This window comes from Mytilus californianus, unplaced genomic scaffold (genome assembly GCF_021869535.1).
Source record: "Mytilus californianus isolate M0D057914Y unplaced genomic scaffold, xbMytCali1.0.p SCAF_2, whole genome shotgun sequence".
Taxonomy (NCBI): domain Eukaryota; kingdom Metazoa; phylum Mollusca; class Bivalvia; order Mytilida; family Mytilidae; genus Mytilus; species Mytilus californianus.
The window spans coordinates 80,049,373-80,071,550 of record NW_026262668.1 but is presented as its reverse complement, the minus strand read 5'-3'; the positions used below and the strand labels follow the sequence as shown (position 1 = coordinate 80,071,550).

Here is a 22,178-nt window from a genome sequence, read left to right as displayed (position 1 = left end):
AAATCAATCCCAGCATTCCCTTTGTGATATGGAACCTTGTGAGATCCATACACTTACACACAAGTTATGTCTGGAAGTTACAAAAATGCTTATTTTTGGCCCCTAATTCCTTAACTGTTGGTACCATAACCCCCAAAATCAATCCCCACTTTCCTTTTGTGGTATTGAACCTTATTTTAAAATTTCATTGAGATCCATTCACTTAAACTAAAGTTAGAGTGCGAAAACTAATGTGTCTTCGGATGACGACGCCGACGACGACGCCAACGTCATACCAATATACGACCACAAAATTTTTTTGCGGTCGTATAAAAAGGAGTTCTTAATTAAGAAATAAACTGATTCGCTGAGCGCAGCTGGATACACCCGCAGAGGTACTACCCTGAACAGCTGGGGCAAAAATGGACACAATATTCAAGCTTGATACAGGTCTGAATTTGGATTGTAATTAAATATTTGACATATTATAGTTTCTGAATAAATGTAGTCAATGAACTTGAAATCGGTTATATGAATTGAATTTATATTCAATTAAAGATTTCTTGCTGTTGTGCAATACACTGTGCTGTTGTGCAATACTTAATAAATCTGTTGCCAGACTATAAACAAATAAAGTTCAATTTCTTCTCAATGTCATATTTGAAATTTATGAAAATCAATAGGGAGATTACATCAATAGCTATCAATAATTCACCAAAGTTTCATGTGAACTGCTTAAAGCATTTTTGAGTTGTTGTCCAAAAACTGGAAAATCCCCCCTTTTTTAATGAATAAAACCCCATAACTCAGAAATGTAAAATCTAAAATTTATAAAATTCTAAAGGGAGCTTACGGATTGATAATTTAGTCTTAGATGCAAGATTTTTTTATCAGTTGTTAGTGGCTTTGAACTAGCTGTCAGTAACTGCGAGTACTCTCAGATTTGTACTTAGTGTCTTTTTGTTGTTTGGATGTACAACTACCCGACCACGTCCACTTGTATTTGTATTTATCCATCTGATGAGTTTAGCCTCTTTCAACTGATTTTTATAGTTCTTTCTTATATTGTACTGTTACACCACTGTCCCAGGTTAGGGGGAGGGTTGGGATCCCGCTAACATGTTTAAGCCCGCCACATTCTGTATGTACATGTATGTGCCTGTCCCAAGTCAGGAGCCTATAAAAGTGTAATTCAGTGGTTGTCGTTTGTTTATGTGTTGCATATTTGTTATATTTGTTCATTTTTTTACATAAAATAGGCCGTTAGTTTTCTTGTTTGAATTGTTTTACATTGTCATTTCTGGGCCTTTTATAGCTGACTGTGCGGTATGGGCTTTGCTCATTGTTGAAGGCCGTACTGTGACCTATAGCTGTTAATTTCTGTGTCATTTGGTCTCTTGTGCATGTGTGGAGAGTTGTCTCATTGGCAATCATACCACACTTTCTTTTTTATATTTACATCAATTTATTTATTTATTATCAACAGATATAAAAAAATCACCAAAGTCAAGGTGAGACAACAAAACTTATTTGTAAGATCTCTGAAATTTTTTACAGGGTACGAGTTTTTCTCATTGTTGGAGATTGTACGGTGACAGTAACACCTGTAACTGCTTAAACCCATTTCTTATGCACTTTACTTTGATAAACTCACTGAATATCATACCACATCTCCTTATTTTTATATGCATTACAATTTACATGTGCATGTAATTGTAAATATATATATATCAGAACAAAATTCATTGCGTCACTTTTATTTATGCATCCTTTGGCACAATACAAGTTCTAAAATTACACAACATACAACAACTAAATGTTATTTCAGATGAAAGTTTTGTTTCAGTTTCATTCATAGGATTTATTAGAATTTTGTATGTTTTGCCAAGTCCAATAATTCGCTCTATGTGACATAGAGACATAGTTGATTCAAACCACCAGGTGTCGAACATTCAAGAATTTTCAGTGTTTCTGTTTTTATTTGATGAAAAGGTTGCCTGAGCTCTAGGAGCTTTAGGTTTTATCACAGGATATTCTGTGCTGTCAATAATAATCCAAGTCGTAGGAAACTTTAATTTGAAGTTGGATGGTGAAAAATACCTGACTAAACCACTAGATGGCCAAGTGTTAGCCTCACACCACTGTTTAGACATAAAAATAATCCATGTATACACAATATTCTTAACACTAGATTCAATCTAGAATCTAGACAGTTCAAAGTTGGTTGTATGATGCCTCAATTTCATCAAAGTCATAAAAAAACTGATTTTCAACTGACACCCTATCAATTTGAAAATATATGTATCTCAAACAATGTGCTGCTGGACCAAGTGTGGTCAAAACAAATAAAAATTTAGTATACAACTCTAAACCGGTATAAAATGCATGGCTGTGTCACGTGTCTTCATTTCAAAATTCTCTGCTGAAAACATAGGCATTGATGGTGTTTGCGTAATTCCATCTGTGAAGCTCAACATTAGCTCGGCAGTTGGTGGTGGACAGTCATAAATCCTTTCTGCAGTATGAATGACTTCTTCAGGAAAACCAACTTTACAATCAAAACTTTCCTCTAGATTTCTACTACAATATTCATCAAGTTTAGTTCTTTTGTTTTCACAGGAAACTGCCCTGATTTTTCTTTTTGTGGACGATTCAGTCTCTTGCCTGGTCCAGGAAAATAGGCTGGGAATTGCAGTAGACTTAAGTCTCTGTATGGTGGGTTTGCGCCCTGAAAAAGGTTATAAAACATTAGATTTTTTATAATTAAATGAACTTCCATTAGCAATGTATACTTTGTACTACCTGGCGAAATATTAACTAGATTTATTCATTACAATCTGGATAAAACTATGTTTGCCTGATTCAATGTATGTTATGTAAATCCAAAGGACAAACAATGAGAGACTTATGCAACAAACGTACATTGTTTGTACCTAAATAACTATAATATAGATGAGAGCATGTCATTGTTTTGTTCCTGTTAACATTGTCATTGATATTTTTCAAGAAAGTCTATGAGGCATAGCTTATGCATTCCTGTCATTACTACATTAGCATAATTACTGCTAAAATAATTCTCAGTATGATATACCTCTTGTAAGAAATCATTATAATTGTAGCAATCACCAAACAATCTCAAACAGATCACATTGAATCGTAATCCAAAAAATTATGACGTCTTGAATTACCCACCCCCTTTTATTCTAAAACGATAATTGGGGTTGTAAACAGACTTTGGTTTATTCGCATGGAGATAACATATATAACTATATATTTCACAAAGAAAATAGAGTTTTACCATGAATAGTTTCCTGCACGTAGTCTTTTTCAGTAAAACGTGCCTTGCAAACAACAGCTGATTGAGATGGACTCCACGATATCATCGTGTTCTCGTCCAATCTGCGTATGGGCCATGGCGTTGATCCATCTTTTCCTTCTTTTTAAGTCATTTGGAAATGCATGTCCTCCTCTTAAATGACATCCAGGTACACAACAACAAGTACTTGGCATCGTTAATTAAAAATATAACTGAAATAGTTGCACAGTGCAGAAACCGGAAGAAGAGGAACAGGATCCGCTACCACGGCGCCACCTATTCAGGAACGATAATTTGCTACTTTATATAACTGCGAAAATAACGTTAGACGGGTTCACGTGCATAAACAGAAATGCGCTTTAAATTGTATAATATAATTCATGTTCAGTCGACCTTTAATTATTATATCAACGACTGAAATGATTTATAAACATCTAGATTGCAGATAACACTCGAAATTAACCCGAGCTCTTTCCACACGGAATTCAAATAATTCTAGTTTGTCAATCGGTTGACTGCTTATAATGCAAAATACTAATATATCAAAAGTTTTTAAAACTAACAAAACACAATGATCGTTTCTGTATTTCCCAATGTAAATGAAATGAAACAAAAAACATTTTATATCGCAATAAGAAGAGGAGAGAATTCAACATTTCCGGATCTACTTGGAGTCTAATGACCCCCCACGTAGATAAGTTGGATATCGCGGAAGGAAGGATTAACCCGGCAACTAGAAAGGCATTAAAGCACTGCCTTTAAAAACGACGAAAAGACAAACATAATTTCACGAAAAACAACACAGAAAACTAAACTGTAAAACGGGGTGAACAAATGTGCTCCGGAAGGGTCAGCAATTGATTTGAATTCCTGATTTACTAGCGACATCCGTTTAACTCCTGATACAATTCGTATATATATGAGTCATATCCGGTGATTAGACAGTAGGCAATGGAGGATAGTAAATGTCTCTTGTCTATATCTTTGATATCTCTATTCAGTGAACATTCATAAACCATTGGTTGTGTGAATTCTCTTAACATAAAACTTGGTCGAATTTGAAAGTTTGATATCAAACACTGTTTTCTAGGACAAAGATTTAGCATAAATGTTAAGAGTCCTCAAATGGATTGCAAATGTGTTTAAACAAGTTAAACGGATATTGCGAGGAATGGAACTTAACAGTCAATGTTGACAAGACAACGACAATGGTATTCAATAAAAGTGGTAAAACAGTTGCAAAATATTTATTTTTAATAATGAATTAGTTGAAAATTGCACAGAATACAAATATTTATGAATATAATTTAAGCCATCTAGAGTTTTCACCAACACAGTTAATCTCCTTTTAAGAAAAACCTTAAAGGCGTTGGTTTTTTTTTATAAAGAAAATGCTATATTCTGATAAGACAAATGTGTTTTATACCATTAGAAACTTTATTTTTGTGTTAGTCAAATTATGCTTTACTGTATTGAGATATGAATATGGTCACTGAATATCGCAAAGAACAACATTACACTTGTCACAATATTTGTCAATAGAATCAGTCAAACTGTAAATCAAATATACGGAGTATTCTTGGAGTTAATTCAAAGTCAGTAAATATAGCTGTATCAACAAAATGAGCATGTGAAGAGATGACTATCATCCAGAGTTAAAATGAAGTGGTAGTAAACAATTACAGGACATTGTACGGCCTTCAACAACGAGAAAATCCCTTACCGTATAGTTGGCTATAAAAAGGTCCGGACATGAACAACGTGAAACAATTCAAACGAGAAAACAAACGGCCTAATTTATAACAAAACAATATACAAAAAAACAAAAATGACAGATATGAACCAACGACAACCACTGTACTACAGGCTCCTGACTAGGAACAGGCACATACAAAATGTGGCGGAGTAAACATGTAAATGAACGCTCAACCCTAACCAGGGACAGTAGTGTAACTGTACAACATGAGAACAAACTGTAAAAATCAGTTGCAATTGGCTTAACCCATAAGATCGGTACGAGGCACCATAACCACTAAAATAAAAACAATAGACACAAAGCACCGAAATAAGAGTACTCGCAGATACTGAAATTTAAAAAAACATAACTGTAAAATATAAAGGCACACACCACAAGCAGGTGGACACATGCTACTGCATCCAACACAGCACAAGCAACAATTAATATAAAAATGACCTAAACTGAATAAGGAATGTTCTAGTTTGTACACAGGCTCTAAGGTACTCTATAGGATTCCGGATGTATATTGTAAACTCGAAGGAGTTCTTATTATATAATGTTTATCAAGTTAACCAGCAATTGGCTCAAAAAATTAAAATTTTACTATCCAAATTGAATATTTCTTGTATATGTTTGGAAAAATTAAAGTACTTTTTTTCTAAAAATAAAACCATTACTTTCAGTCTTAACATAGAAGCTATATGAAAATTCCAATACGTTTTAGAAAATGTTTTATATTTAATAATAAGAATTCGATTAATGAAAAAAAGTTCAGAATTTATAGAAAATAAAAAGCCCAGCACGGTAAAATACAAACTAGCAAAATATATTTTATCGAATTTAGATAAAATATTAGATTAAAAACTATGTCAGAATAAGAATAAGTAATAGCACGCTAGCTATTGAACACAGTAGATATGATAAAACAGTTGTAGATAAAAGCAGATGCAGATCCAGGATTTTGAAAAGTGTGTGTGTGTGTGTGCGGCCGGGGGCAAACTAGACAAAGTAATGTTTGGAGTGGAACAGGTAAAAAGTCTGGATTAACCTTAAATGTAGCTCCATAAGGGGGGACCGGGCACCTCGCCCCCTAAATCAGCCTATGAATAGTTTGTGCCCCTGTGAAATATAAGGGTGAGAGATGAATTCCATTTCATAATAATATTTGAACAACTTCATACGTGTAACTATAGAATGACAATGTTTAATGAAATTTCTAATATTGTTCCTAGTTTTATTTCAATGAGAATTGACATAAGTGAAATTTATAATTCACAGAAACAACATTATTGTCTATGAACTATGTATTTGAAATGCATTATTTTATATGAATACCGTTTTTTCTTCTTCTTCTACAACTACTTCTTCTTTGGGTTAACAAGACTTCAACACTGAAGCTTAAGAATACAGTCATGTTAAGTAACCATAAACCCATTTATATGAATTCATATTTTGTAGAGGTAAGAAGCATTCCGTCTTTCTAAATATAATAATTGTTATGTTAATTTGAGGAGAGGCATGTTGTCTAGCATTTAAGAAAATAAAAATGTAAAATAAACAAACAAACCTATTTATTGTTGTTCACGGTTAATGTTACTTAATTTATCATTTTATAATAAGTTTAAACGTCTTGTTTGAGTGGTCTGAAACTCCTTTTGGTAGATTTGGCGAATTCCCAAGTCTGAATGGTTCGAGATTGTTCGAATTTCTTCCAAATATGCGAGTAATTTGCAAAGATGATGAGAGTATGTTGAAAGTGGGGGCGATTCGACTGTGTGACGACTTTTCCTATTTCCTTCAGGGCGAACTTACTGGGTTACGGAAATTCATACTTTTCTTGCAAGCAATTCGATTGTATATAACAGTTTAAGCCACTGCGGAAACGAAAGCAAAAGTAGAATATCAAGAAAATTCTCGACAAAGTTCATGGTGTAAGATAATATTTAGTATAGTGACTTTACAACAAAATCTACAAAAAGCTATGTTTTACTTTTTCTCTAGTGACGTCTAAAAGAGTATCTCTTTCCCCTCAAAAATCCAAAAAAGATTATATCTTTCTGAAACACAAAATGCATTTACCTTTTATATATCTAGTGGATGCCAGGCCTTAAAACTTCTCCAACTGGACAGGTAAGTCTGTACTCAGAGTAGTTTTTGGGGTGTAAATACGGCCATCTTTGTCGATTTGTTATGATGAACCTTAAATTAGAAATTGAATTTGCATGTGTCTATACAATATGTCATTTATGCTCTAAATAGTCCCGCCTCTATATTTGAAGTTGATTAAAGCTATCATCTACAGCAGTGCATGGCCATAAGTATTTGCCACTTTGGATTTTTCACTATATATTTCATAAAAATATTGTGGGGTCATTTCTGGTCGGATATTAATCAACTTGATACCAACAGTCATTCCAAAGGTCGCCAGATATTGGACAAAGGCGGGAGCGTCTTTTTACCACAGAACACCAAAGAATACCACAGAATACCACAGAACACCACAGAATACCACAGAACACCACAGAATACCACAGAACACCAAAAATATACCACAGAACTTCGAAATATAAATACTTCAGACATTATATTATTGTTATTGTTAATTCTTTTTATAATTTGACATTTAATTTTTCTTTAGGGTCGACTCACTATCGCTACGCCCCAAACTGAATTGGCCTATTACTGGGTCTATACCAAAAACACCTACCGGTATTAAAACAATTGTAATTCTGGGGTATTTATTGTTGTAGTTGTCATTTTTGTTTAATTTTATGTTAAGAGTTGTTACACTATGAATAAGTACATGTATATTATTAAATATTGAATAATAGTCCATGGAAAACGTTCTCTGACAACACTAGCGGCAACTGAGATGGACATCACAAACTAGTAAATTAGTTTGGCTTTTGAAACACTGAATAGATTTTTGATACACTTGATGCAGTTCAAAACCAAATACTGTCGGCAAGTCAGATGAAACATTGTATACACATACTTTACTTGAGATGAAATAAAAGTCATTGGACAATATTTCAGATTTTTACATAATTTTGTATGCATTTAGAAATAGTTGAACTGCATCTAAATAATTAAAAACTAGCATATGAAGCATTACTATATAGATTCTATATTTTGAGTCCAAAATGATGATCTGAGCGAGTTCAACGGCACATTAAAAGAACAAAAATCTAATTAGATTATCTAATTTTGACACTCATCGTAATCACCAATTCATCAAGCCAATTAACATGTCATTTAAGTTTTCACACCTGAGACATCAAATACATTTAATTGGGTGTCTTCCTGCTATTCCTTCATTTTGAAAATAAATATTCCTTCTATTCCAATCTTTCAAAAACAATGGCAATGTTTAATTCGACTATAGTGCCGTTTGAACAATATGAGTTTTAATCAGTTAAACAGAAAAGTTTTCATATGGACAGACATTATGAGTAAAATACACAAGTGTATAAAAAATTGGAATTTTTATGTAACGAAAACATTTTCTGAGTGTTATGCAGAACATTTGTGTAACATTACAGAATATGTTCATAGTACTTCAGTTGTCAATACTATTATGTCTAAAATGTTTAGTAAATATGTTGAACAGTGGCAATGCAATTTACAGTCAGAGAAAGCTTTATCTGGTAAAGGTGGTAACAAACTTCGAAAATATAATTTGTTTAAGAACAGTTTTGAAACGGAAATTTATTGTGCAATTCCAATGTCATTTTCACAAAGGAGTTCTTTTGTCAAATTTCGATGTGATGTAGCACCACTAAGAACCGAAACAGGGAGATTTGAAAAATTACTTTTAGAGGAGCGAGTCTGTGATAGTTGTAAGGATATTTTAGAAGATGAAGCCCATGTTATTTTATCGTGCCCTTCAGTTATATGACGATTTTAGAAAAGAATTATTTGATGAAGACATACATTTTAATAGTGATTTTATGTCTTTTGATGATAAACAGAAATTAGTGTTTTTATTTGCAGATGTTAATATGATTCATAGCTGTGCCAAAGCCTTTTGTTAGAACTTTTTGTATATTTTCTACTATTACTATTTTCAAACTGCACATTGATGAAAACTAACTCGTTAGGTTTGATTGATATTTACCTGAAGTTAATTAGCATTATGTTTTGACAATCTAATCTGATGATACCCTTGTTTATTCAACTATTCCTTCTATTCGTACATGGATTTCTTACAAATGACCCACATACAAAGTTTTAGGAGGAATAAACCATTTAATTGAATTATACCTTGCATAATAAGATGGCAACTAGAATTCAATCAATTGACAATTTTGTAAATAGTTGATTATTTTGAAATTTATTAACAGAATTGGGAGAACAAACTTAATCTTAAAAGTGTAATTGGCGCCAGGAAAATTCATCATGTCAACTTTTTTTTTTATAGAAAAACATTTATTTATAGAAAATCATTTTTTTTATAGAAAAACTGTTTTTTTACAATAAATTGTTTTTAAAAGATTTTTATGAAATACAGTTTAGTATCTCTACCTAATAACAAAAAAAGTTATGATCATTAAAGAAATTTATATCTCATCCGGTCAATCGTCCTGTCATTAGTGTAGCCCAAATTATAAAAATAATATAATTCTGAATTATTAGTTTTGCATTTTGTAAAGTAATTCAATGTTCTGTGGTATATTTTAGTAGTTTTATTGTATTTTGTGTAATTCTGTGGTATATTTTGGGTGTTCTGTGGTATTCTGTGGTGTTCTGTGGTATTCTGTAGTGTTCTGTGGTAAAAAGACGCTCCGGACAAAGGCCAGTAAAAATTGGTTTGGTCCAGTAAAGTGATATGCTTAACTGGACCAAATGGCCTGTAAATTTTTAATTTTATCCAAATCATATGTGTAAATGTCCTGTAAAATAGAGTCTGGTCCAGTTAAAAAGAATGGTTTACTGGACCAAATGTCCAGTTGATTTCTCAAAGCCTTGGGAACCACTTTACCAATAGAAGTAGAATTTTCACAGAATTATTTGCTTATAATTTTGCTGTGAAGAGTTTTATTTCTGATGATATTAACCATGTTAACCCAAGTATAATTTTTTTCAGAAATTACATATTTCAACCTGTAAAAAAATAATATATGTCATTGAGCATACCTGCCAACTTTTCAATTGGGGATTTTAAGCACAAGAGGACCCAATGCATACCTATACATGTCATAAGTGTACTTGATTAGAACATCTATGGTTTTGAATGAGTATATTTGTGTTTAAATATATCTTTTACTCCTCTGAATGACTTTTTCAAAGTATTAAGTCTGAATAATTGAGTTATAGGGGTCAGGTCAACACCTCTCAAGAGGGATACGATAGTTGGCAGGTCGGATCATGATCATCTCAAAAGAGAACAAAAACAATTGCAACACAACTTCGACCAAATAAACAAATATACTGTCAATGACTGTAGCACACCAGGTATCCCGATCCGTAATCCGTGGAGGAATCCAAATCCCAAGGAGCAATTAATGAAAAGTTTGTAATGGTGGAAACGTAAAATCTGGATCCGATTCCCACAGAGCATTATTCCTCCATGGGAATCAGATCCAGATTTTACTTATGGTGTAATACCACCAAATTATAGTACGTCATATCTGGTTTCTTACGAAAAAGGATCGAAAAAAATATTCCCTTGAATTTGACAGTTGTAGGAAATTAACCGTGCATTTCATTGCAGAAAAAAATTTCTGAGTCATAAACATTTATCTCTTTTTATTTGCTGTTCCTATAAAATATTTTGGAAACTTCAGGTGACATGGTTACTAAAGCTTGTTAACAGGAAAAAATAGGGTGAACATTATAAAGGTTTACTTCCGAAGAAGGTTATCTTATATGCAATTAAATGTTATGTGAAATTTTCAATGTAGTACTGGACAGGATAAAAGTTAACTCATGCCAAGTATTTCTTTATTTGAAATAAAGATTAATTCTGTACAATTTTTTAAACATTGCCAATTTAACAAAGACTAATAGGTGAATCAATGGTGGTATTACTCCTTACCAACAGTTACAAACTTTTCATTAATTATTTCTTGAGATTCGGATCCTTGCAAGGTTTCATATGGATCGTAATACCCAGTTTGTTTAGACAGTTCTGTGTCTTTTAGCTCCTGGTTTGTCAAAATCCAACAATATATGCCTTCTTTTAAATGCATTTTTACATGAAATAAACAGCAAAAAAATATAGAAGAAAGGTGACAATTTCTTCTTGCAAAGTATTATACAAGGAGGTATTTAATTATATTGCCAAAAAAATTCTGGTCTGTAAAAACTAGGTCAATGATTTGTCAGAAATCTGTAAAAACATACATTTTTGCAGACCTTGCTTGCCATTAATAATTCTCCAGCAAGACAAGCCAAATTTACTTCCACTGACCAGTCAGCTTGTAAGGGTTGCTAAAACTACAAGGTAATAATTGAATGGCAAAGAAACAGAGTTTCATGGCAATGTCACCTCTCGAGCTCATGATAAAATAAAAAAATAGACTGAAAATTACCATTTTTCTGCTGGGGTGTTTTTATAGCCCTACCACAAAGTGGGTTGTGGCCATACAGTTTTACCCTTATCCGTCATTCCGCAACAATCAGTTATACAAATTTTTTTTCTAAATTCCTTCAAATTTTGAGCTGATTTTTAGTATGTGCATCGATTATGATGAGTTACAGATTGAGTTCACTTTTGGTTCCGCTCCGCTGATATTTTCCAAAATTACGGACTTTGGACTTTGAAAATTATGTGAAACAGTTATTCAGACCTTTTTCTACACGCCTTCACATATTGATCTGATTTTTAGTATGTGAGTCTACTATGATGAGTTACAGATAAAGTTTAAGTTTGGTTTCGCTCTGCTGATTTTTGCCGAAATTACGGGCTCTGGACTTTGAAAATTAGGTGAAAATAACAGTTATACAGACTTTTTTCTAAACAACTTCACATATTGAGCTGATTTTTATTATGTGAGTCTACTATGAGTTACAGATGGAGTTTACACTTGGTTTTGCTCCATTAATTTGTGCTGAAATTACGGGTCTTTGGATTTTGAAAATTTTGTGAAAATAACAGTTATACTGACTTTCATTCTCAAATTTCCACTCCTTAAAATGGCTTCAAGCTTTTTAGCTCACCTTGGCCAAGTGAGCTTTTCTCATCACTTGGCGTCTGACATCGTCTGTCGTCGTCTGACAACTTTTACAAAAATCTTCTTCTCTGAAATTACTGGGCCAAATTTAACCAAACTTGGCCACAATCATCATTGGGGTATCTAGTTTAAAAATGTGTCCAGTGACCCCGCCTGCCAACCAAGATGGCCGACATGGCTAAAAATAGAACATAGGGGTAAAATGCAAGTTTTGTCTATTATTTTGAAAACCGTTATAAATAGAGAAAACCTAACACAGTAAAAATGTTCAGAATGATGAGCTCTAACAATTGTCTATATATGTCAAAACTATCAGATGACTTGTTATAAGAGTTATCGGCCTTAAATGACAAATTTTACCTTTGTATTTCATTTATGCCTACTATCTTGAAAACTATAATAGATAAACAGAAACTTTTAATTTTAAAAATGATCAGCAAAACAAGTTCTACAAATAAGTCTCATGGTCAAAATCGTCAGTCGACTCCTTATTAGAGTTATTGCCCTTTGATGATGATTTTTACCAATTTTTGTGTTTTTGCCATATATCTTAAAATTTATAATAGATAGATATAAACTTAAATAAGCAAAAATGATCAGCAAAACAAGATCTACAATTAAGACCAGATGGAGGAAATTGTACGACGACTCCTTATTGGAGTGATTGCCCTTTAATGACAATTTTCACCTTTTTTTTTGCATTTTGCCTTTTATGATTAAAATTACAATAGATAAATAGAAACTTTAAATCACAAAAATGATCAGCAAGGCAAGATCTACTAAAAAGTCAAATTTTGCCGATAGTTAGTAGGCTGTCACTCATTATAGGAGTGATTTCCCTTAAATGAGGATTTTTTTTATCCCTCTTTTGTGTTTTGAGCAAAAACATAAGAAGATAGAGAGAAACTAAACAGAATAAATGATCAGCAATACAAGATCATCAAAACTGAGATTTTTGTCATGAATTCTATTTTCGTCTACAATGTTGGAGAGTGTACTTTGTTGAATATGCACATAGACCAAGGTGAGCAGCACAGGCTCTTTAGAGCCTCTAGTTGTTTCTTTTAAGCATCAGTTATTTTACGAATATATGCAGTTGGCAAACTTTAGAAAAATTGAATTAACATGATAGGTTTGAATGTGTTGGAATTTGGTATGCAAGTATATTTTTTATTTGGAATGCCTTATATTTTATGGAATTTTAATTCAACATAAAAAGTGTAAAATTAGCAGCTTGTATCTCATTATTTTGATTATTTAAATGCAATTAACATGCTTTAAATTTAAAATTTAAATGCACTTAATTTTTGGGTTTGCAGGTACTGATAATTTTAGGATAGATATGAAACTCCTTTTTCACTATAATACAAACAGGTCTGAGGAGTATATTTGATTATGTTCAGGTCATTGACTTTTTTATAAAGCCTCTTTGAACTTTAAAGTTTAGATCTATCAACATAATCAAGCATTTGGAATAAAGAATATGATGACATTCCTGTCGTGAACTATTTAATTGAAACATCATTGTAAAAAAGCACTTGTGGATTTTTCTTTCATATACAATATGATCAATTCAAAGCTGAAGTAATAGTTAAAAATATATTTTTTAATGTGAGAATTTTAGTTAACAATATCTTCCACAACATATATCTACACGGTACTCAATGATAAAATCAAATTAGAGAACAATTTCATGTGATGGTCCATTTTGTAAACAAAAGGATATAATTGTTGTAGTATTAAACAATGTAAATAGTTTTTAAAAAAGGTCAAGAAACAACTACTATTCTGTCATTGCATTATTATGGAACAGTTCTATCTATTTTTAGATTCATCTGATGCTAAAAAAAAATGCCACCCAAACAATACAACTTAAGGTCTTCTCCAAAACCTAGGGAGCCAATACATGCAACAAGATCACCTAAACCACATGAAACTATGCAGAAAAATTATTCCAATGTTGAGTCTGAGGAAGAGAATGGTACTGATTTAGAGGATGAAGATATGGATATAACTGATTCATCTTACAAGTCTCATAAATCATCAGTCAATAGGAGCTTAAATTCATCAAAAGAACATACCCCTGAAAAAGCTAGAAAGACACCGCAAAATAGACAGTATAAAAGTGGAGATAAGCAAGATGATCATGAGCAAGACACACCAGATTCTATCAAAAAACAAAAACTGGAAAGACCGATAAATAAAGTAAAATCAGAAAAGAGTAATAATACATATTGTGGATCTTATTTTCTTTTTGTTGCTTGTTTTTTGGCACTTGTAGGTGTTATATGTTTTCACATATCAGATGAAACTTCAACACCACCAGATAATCGTAATTTACTGGAAAAATTTAATGCCGATATGAAAGACTTTCAGTCAATGTTTCCAGCACAGAGTAGAAGGTTTTTAAAAATAATAAGAGTCAGTCTCAAAAGGATTATAGTAGAAAATAATCCGGATTATCCTGCTATATTATTATTGGTGGCTCCATCTGGTTCTAAATCATCAGCAACTGGTACATGTATAGCTAAACAGTTAACCAAAAATATGAATACATTGTTTAATGTGACCTCTGCCAGGGTAATAAATATTCCAAATGATATAAGACATAACAATCCAGATGATGAAAAGAAAGATTTAGACAATAAGATTAAAGATAGTTTTCAGCACGAACATATTAGGAGTCTAGCAGTTGATCACTTTGAACAGCTTTCTCCTAGAGCTTCGCTTCTCTTTCATGGTTACTGCGATGGTGACAATGCTCCCTTTAAAAATGTAGCTATAGTATTTATACTTCATACAGAGTTAGATAAGGATGTACTTCAGCAAGATTCCAGATTAATTGATGACCACTTGAGAAAGTTGTGGTCCAGTTCTGAATATCCATTAGATCAAGATAAAATTGATCCGTTGATAGCCAGAGTCGCTAATAATGCTGCAGTGATAACAGAAGAAGAAAATTTGAAATGTTAGTAATTGAAAAACTTACTGTTTAAACTAATTTGGAGACCAAGGCATCACCTGTCTAATTAGTCATTATTTATTTGCACAAAACACATCTTTGCAAGCCAAGGATTACGATCTGCTCCTCTTGAGCTCCCCTTGGCTAGCAAAGATGACAAAACAATACCGTAGGGGTATTTATTTGCCTAAAAATTTAAAATTAAATGGCAAAGGAGAATACATGTAAATACATAAGTAAATATTATAATACTAAATATTAATTATTCATTATTAATTTGCAAATGTAATTTTTATACGCCCGTTTACGGGACGTATTATGGTATACCGTTGACCGTCTGTCCATCCGTCTGTCGTACCGTCTGTCCATCCGTCCGTCATCAACATGTCGGACATTAACTCAAAAATGCTTTACCCAATTTGCATAAAACTTTGGTGAATTGTATATATCTATTGATGTAAGCTCCCTTTCGTTTTTCATAAATTTTAGATTTTACGTTTCAGAGAAATGGGGTTTTATTCATTATAAAAAGGGGGGGGTTTCCAGTTTTCGGACAATAACTAAAAAATGCTTTCTCCAATTTGCAAGAAACTTTGGTCAATTGTTTTTATCTTTTGACATAAGCTCCCTTTCGATTTTTATAAATTTTAGATTTTACGCTTTGGAGTTATAGGGTTTTATTCATTAAAAAAAGGGGGATTTTCCAGTTTTCGGACAATAACTCAAAAATGCTTTCAGCAGTTCTCATGAAACCTCGGTAAAATGTTTATATCTATTGATGTAAGCTCCCTTTTGATTTATATAAATTTAGATTTTTCGTTTCCAAGTTATGGAGTTTTATTCATTAAAAAAAGGGGGATTTTCCAGTTTTCGGACAATAACTCAAAAATGCTTTCAGCAGTTCTCATGAAACCTTGGTGAATTATTGTTTATATCTATTGATGTAAGCTCCCTTTTGATTTTTATAAATTTTAGATTTTTCGTTTCCGAGTTATGGGGTTTTATTCATTAAAAAAAGGGGGATTTTCCAGTTTTCTGACAATAACTAAAAAATGCTTTCAGCAGTTCTCATGAAACTTTGGTGAATTGTTTATATCTATTGATGTAAGCTGCATTTTGATTTTTATAAATTTTAGATTTTACGTTTCCGAGTTATGGGGTTTTATTCATTAAAAAAAGGGGGATTTTCCAGTTTTTTGACAATACCTTTAAAGTGCTTTGAGCAGTTCTCATGAAACTTTGGTGAATTGTTTATATCTATTGATGTAAGCTGCCTTTTGATATTTATGAATTTTAGATTTTATGTTTTTCCGAGTTATGGGGTTTTATTCATTAAAAAAAGGGGGATTTTCCAGTTTTTTGACAATACCTTTAAAGTGCTTTGAGCAGTTTTCATTAAACTTTTGTGCCAGGTTTATATCTATTAAGATAACCTCCCTTTATTTGTTTATAGTCTGACAACAGATTTACTAAGTATTGCGCAACAGCACAATGTATTGCACAACAGCAAGAAATCTTTAATTGGATATAAATTCAATTCATTTAACCAATTTCAAGTTCTTTGACTACATTTATTCAGAAACCTATAATATGTCAAATATTTAATTACAATCCAAATTCAGACCTGTATCAAGCTTGAATAGTGTGTCCATTTTTGCCCCAACTGTTCAGGGTTGGACCTCTGCAGGCTTATCCAGCTGCGCTCAGCGAAGCAGTTTTTTCGTTCCCTGTAACAGCTAGTTCTTGCAAATGTAATACTTGCGATTTCAATCCAGTGGCAGCAACAATGATGATGTAACAGTATTGGAATTGGTATACTGCCTTCAGAGTTTTAAAAGGTAGAAAAGCTCAATAGCCCAAATCTGATAATAAGAAGTTTCTGTCTTGGTTTTGTCCATTTCTTTGATCTCTTTTCTAATGGGTAAATGACTGCAATTTTTTTGTTGAATATATGATCTTTTAATTGAAATGCTTTTTCTAAATAGCCCTGGTGTTAAATATATTCAGTGTAAATTAGTAATAAAATCTTTCAAATAAAGAAATGATATAGAAGCTTAGCTTATATTGAATAATTTATATATCATTATTCTAATTGTTAATACATGTATGTTATGTTTATATATATTGTCATTATAATTTCTTCTGTTTCAATTTACATGGTTTAAAAATTAAAAAGAATTGTTGCCATAGCACATTTGAAATATTGATTGGAATGACTGCTTATATGTGAATAGTTAACATGGTTAAGGGAATAGAGATATTTATAAGATATTAGGGCATTTTAAAATATACTATGACTTGTCATCTGTAAGTGGGAGGATTTTGAATGCAAAAAGGTCCCCTCTCCTTAATCTGAAAATTAAAAAGTTTTGATAAATTTTTGTGATAATCTGAAGACCCTTTTCCATTGACTAGATGTTTATTTCTACATTCCAAGACTCTCACGTCAACCATTTGTGCTTTACATTAAGGAACAACACAGATTCTTCAGATTGTTTTGTATAAAAGAGTAAAACAAACACAGTGGCGGATCCAGAAATTTTCATAAGTGGGGGCCCACTGACTGCCTACTTGGGGGCCCGTTCAGTCATGCTTCAGTGATTCCCTAAATAATCAACCAAATGTTAACCAAAAAAAGGGGGGCGGGCCCCCAGCCCCCCCCTAAATCCGCCTTTGAAACAAACAGATTGAATTTACTAAACTATCCGTTAATTTAAATGTAATCAGGCGAGCAAAAAATAGATAACCTGTGGCCGGACTTTTATTTTGAAATTCGTAAAGCTTGCAACATAACAGACATTTAGGGGCCAGCTGAAGCCTGCCTCCGGGTGTGGGATTTTCTCACTTTGTTGAAGACCCATTGGTGGCCTTGGGCTGTTTTCTGCTCTTTAGTCGGGTTGTTGTCTCTTTGACACGTTCCCCGTTTCCATTCTCAATTTTATTAACGATAATTGTGATTTTTTGAATATTTCCTATGACCCCGAATATAAAAATAAGAAGATGTGGTATGAGTGCCAATGAGATAACTCCATCCAAGTCACAATGTATAAAAAGGTTAACAATTATAGGTCAAAGTACGGCCTTCAACACAGAGCTTTGGCTCACACCGAACAGCAAGCTATAAAGGGCCCCAAAATGACTAGTGTAAAACAATTCAAACAGGAAAATTAACGGTCTATAGATATAAGAAGATGTGGTATGAGTGCCAATGAGACAACTCTCCATCCAAGTCAAAATTTATAAAAGTAAACCATTATAGGTCACAGTACGGGCTTCAACACGGAGCCTTGGCTCACACCGAACAGTAAGCTATAAAGGGCCCCAAAAAATTACTAGTGTAAAACCATTCAAACGGGAAAACCAACGGTCTAATCTATATAAAAAACGAGAAACGAGAAACACTTATGAACCACATTAACAAACGACAACTACTGAACATCAGATTCCTGACTTAGGACAGGTGCAAACAAATGCAGCGGGTTTAAACGTTTTAATGGTACCAAACCTTCACCCTTTTTCTGAAACAATAGTGTAACATCACAACATAGAAAGACACACTATAAAATATCAACTGAAATAGCTTAACTCAATCAAAGGACATATTAACACCATTGAACATACACTGAACAAATAAATTTGACCTATGATACAATGTAAATACAAAATAAATAAACTAAGGGAAGAATAATAAAAGTAACATGTTATATCGGTAAGAAATGTTAAACAATTAAAGAAAAACAATATGCTCGAACAAAAATACCATCCATTTGCAATAACTTTAAACACAGGTAAATGAAAATAATTTTGTTGTTAGGTATACCTGTACAGTACCAATAGAGAAAGGAAATATTTTTACAAAATAAATAATTTTGAATACAAAATAAACTAAGGGAAGAATAATAAAAGTAACATGTTATATCGGTAAGAAATGTTAAACAATTAAAGAAAAACAATATGCTCGAACAAAAATACCATCCATCTGCAGTAACTTTAAACACAGATAAATGAAAATAATTTTGTTGTCAGGTATACGTGTACAGTACCAATAGAGAAAGGAAATATTATTACAAAATAAATAATTTTGATGTTCATAGTACGAAGTGAAAATTAATAGTTATACCAAACACTTATAAAAGCTGGTATATAGACCAGATATAACCCTGAATAACATTAAATAACAAAAAAGCAATACAATTAGTATCAACAGGTCAAATAAACAAGAAAGTACGATTTGAGAGTACTCGCAGTTACTGACAGCTAGTTAAAAGCCAAAACAATTAATAATAAAAAATCATGCATCAGAGACTAAAATCAACTAAAACACATCCCAGGGATTTAGTATTTTAACGTCATGGACAGTCAAAGAAGACATGACTAGTGCAATGCCAAAAATAAACGAGAAACGAGAAACACTTAACAACAGGCTCCTGACTTAGGACAGGTGCATAAAAATGCAGCGGGTTTAAACGTTTTAACAGGCGCCAACCTTCATGTTTTAAAAAATGATGCTCTCAAACTAGTACTGTGAAATATGTAAACATAGAAAACATCAGTGTCGTCGATGGTAAGTCAGGGGTTAAAGTTTTTTTAACATCAAGAACTTTGTTAAATCTTTATGGAATAATATAACACATTGACAGAAGCCTTGTAATAATCAAAAACCCGTTTCCAGAGCAAAATTTAGAAAAGAAATTTGCATTTGTCAGTATTTTTGTCTCGCCTGTGACGAAAATCGCTGAAAGAGAGACATAGGTGTAGCTTTTCCGGCTGCTTTTGAAGGGGGGCGTCAACAATATTGTTAAGTTTTCTGCTTAAGTCAGTTTGATAGGAACTGCTAATGTGACAGATCAATGATATTTTCTATAAAGTTGCAATACTATCAGTTTAACAACTATTTAGAGGCCCTGCCCACTAGGTCATGGTCAAGTGACTTTGAATTAATTAGCAATTTTCAATGTTAAGTTTTCAGCTTTAGTCAGTTTGATAGTTACTACTTATGATTGATCAATGATATTTTCTAGAAAGTTGCATTTCTATAAGTACATATCAGTTTGACGACAATCTGGAGGCCTTGTCCCCTAGGTCATGATCCAGTGACTTGATTGGCTATGTTGCTGTCCATCAGGTTGTCTAAAAGTTTTCGAATTTTCTGCCGATAGGCGAGACATATCTCTGTGTCAACAGTTTATTCTCGTAATTGGGTTAAGTTTTTTTGGCAGTTAACATTTAGTCTAAGATTAAAGTTCAGACATCAATATAAGTTTGTCATTAGTCATTGATTTTTTGGAAAACTACCTGGATTTTGAAAATGCTTCTGTTCATCATGATCAAAAGACAGTATCCTGAGTAAAATTTTGATATGATTTTTGATTCAGACATGCTGGATCTATGTGATCACTCCGGATTTGGAGATGGTGCAAAATTCTAAGTTGAAGACATGTCATGAAAATGATTATGTGTTTTTATGACTTCCCGAAACTTTATACACCATTTTAATCATCAACTGCCAACTTTTAATATGTTATTTGTCCTTAAATTAAGAAAAGGTTGGGCGAACAACTTCTTTATTTTAGATATACACTTGCATATAGTTCCTTTGTAAATCAAAATTTATATTAAATTGCCATTTATTAATTAATGTGGAAAATGTGATTTATCAAATTTAAGCAGTTGATAAGAATAGTGAAAGTGTTTTATCAGTATCTTTTGTTCCTGTAAGCCATTGAATAAAATTTGGTTCAAGATGTGTATTGATATCAGAGTTGATTCCCACACTTTTTAGCTCACCGTTCCGAAGGAACTGTGAGCTTTAGCCATCACTTGGCGTCCGTCGTCGTCCCTCGTCGTCCTTCTTGTGTAAACTATTTCAAACATCTTCTCCTCTGAAACTACTGAACCAATTCCAACCAAACTTAAGCTGAATGATCCTTAGGGTATCTAGAATAAAGTTTGTGTTTTATTTTCTGTTTCGTAAAAAAAACATGGCCGCCATGGCTAAAAATAGAACATAGGGGTAAAATGCAGTTTTGGCTTATATCTCAAAAACCAAAGCAGTTAGAGCAAATCTGACTGGGATAAAAGTGTTCAGAAGGTAAAGTTCTATCAGCCCTGACATTTTCAGATGAATCTAATAACCCATTGTTGGGTTGCTGCCACTAAATTGGTAATTTTAAGGAAATTTTGCAGTTTTTGGTTATTATCTTTAATAGTATTAATGATAGAGATAAACTGTAAACAGCAAATATGTTCAGCAAAGTAAGATCTATAAATAAGTTTATATGACCAAAATTGTCAATTGACCCCTTAAAGAGTTATTGCCCTTTAGGACAATTTTACACAATTTGTTTATGTTTTCTAACTTTAAAAAAATCTTCTCCTCTGAAACCACTGAACCAATTCCAACCAAACTTAAGCTGAATGATCCTTAGGGTATCTAGAATAAATTTGTGTTTTATTTTCTGTTTCGTCAATAAACATGGCCGCCATGGCTAAAATTAGAACATAGGGGTAAAATGCAGTTTTTGGCTAATATATCTCAAACACTTAAGCAATTTAAAGCAAATCTGATGAGAGGTTAAAATGTTCATTAGGCCAAGTTCTATCAGCCTTGAAATTTTCAGACGAATCTAACAGTCCATTGTTGGATTGATTCCACTAGATTGGTAATTTTAAGGAATTTTGCAGTTTTTGGTTATTATCTTGAATATTATTAATGATAAAGATAAACTGTGAACAGCAAAAATGTTCAGCAAAGTAAGATCTACAAATAAGTTAAAATGACCAGAATTGTCAAATGTGTCCTTCAGGAGTTATTGCCCTTAAAGACAATTTTTCACAATTTGTTCATCTATTTTGCTTACTTTGAAAAATCTTCTCCTTTGAAACTGCTAAATCAATTTCAGCCAAACTTGGGCTGAATGAGTTTCAGAGTATCTAGTATAAATTTTGTATTTTATTTTCTTGTACGTCAAGAAACATAGGCACTATGGCTAAAATGGAACATAGGGG

The 22,178-nt window shown here is 32.6% G+C and overlaps 4 protein-coding genes across 5 annotated transcripts in view; 2 read left to right on the top strand and 2 right to left on the bottom strand.

Annotated features, from left to right (window-relative positions):
• The window catches only part of LOC127728294 (ral guanine nucleotide dissociation stimulator-like 1), a 431,288-nt gene that overhangs the window by 405,647 nt on the left and 3,463 nt on the right, over positions 1 to 22,178 (top strand). The window lies entirely within an intron of this gene.
• The window catches only part of LOC127728339 (calcium channel flower-like), a 172,782-nt gene continuing 150,695 nt past the window's right edge, over positions 92 to 22,178 (bottom strand). The window contains exon 6 of the transcript XR_007994074.1: positions 92 to 102. The gene's annotated coding sequence lies outside the window, so the exon portion shown is untranslated. The remainder of the gene's footprint in view (positions 103 to 22,178) is intronic.
• LOC127728343 (uncharacterized) lies at positions 1,721 to 3,843 on the bottom strand. The gene is made up of 2 exons (XM_052235695.1): positions 3,278 to 3,843; positions 1,721 to 2,707 (listed from the first exon to the last, which is right to left on the bottom strand). The coding sequence occupies exons 1-2, from the start codon at positions 3,360 to 3,362 to the stop codon at positions 2,346 to 2,348; spliced, it is 447 nt and encodes a 148-aa protein (XP_052091655.1). The 5' UTR covers positions 3,363 to 3,843; the 3' UTR covers positions 1,721 to 2,345.
• LOC127728315 (torsin-1A-interacting protein 2-like) lies at positions 6,882 to 17,359 on the top strand. Of its 2 annotated transcripts, none has more exons than XM_052235659.1 (2): positions 6,882 to 6,964; positions 14,038 to 17,359. In XM_052235659.1, the coding sequence occupies exon 2, from the start codon at positions 14,060 to 14,062 to the stop codon at positions 15,179 to 15,181; it is 1,122 nt and encodes a 373-aa protein (XP_052091619.1). In that variant the 5' UTR covers positions 6,882 to 6,964; positions 14,038 to 14,059; the 3' UTR covers positions 15,182 to 17,359. The 2 variants fall into 2 exon arrangements, with proteins under 2 accessions (XP_052091619.1, XP_052091620.1); XM_052235660.1 differs by lacking the exon at positions 6,882 to 6,964 and adding an exon at positions 6,974 to 7,163.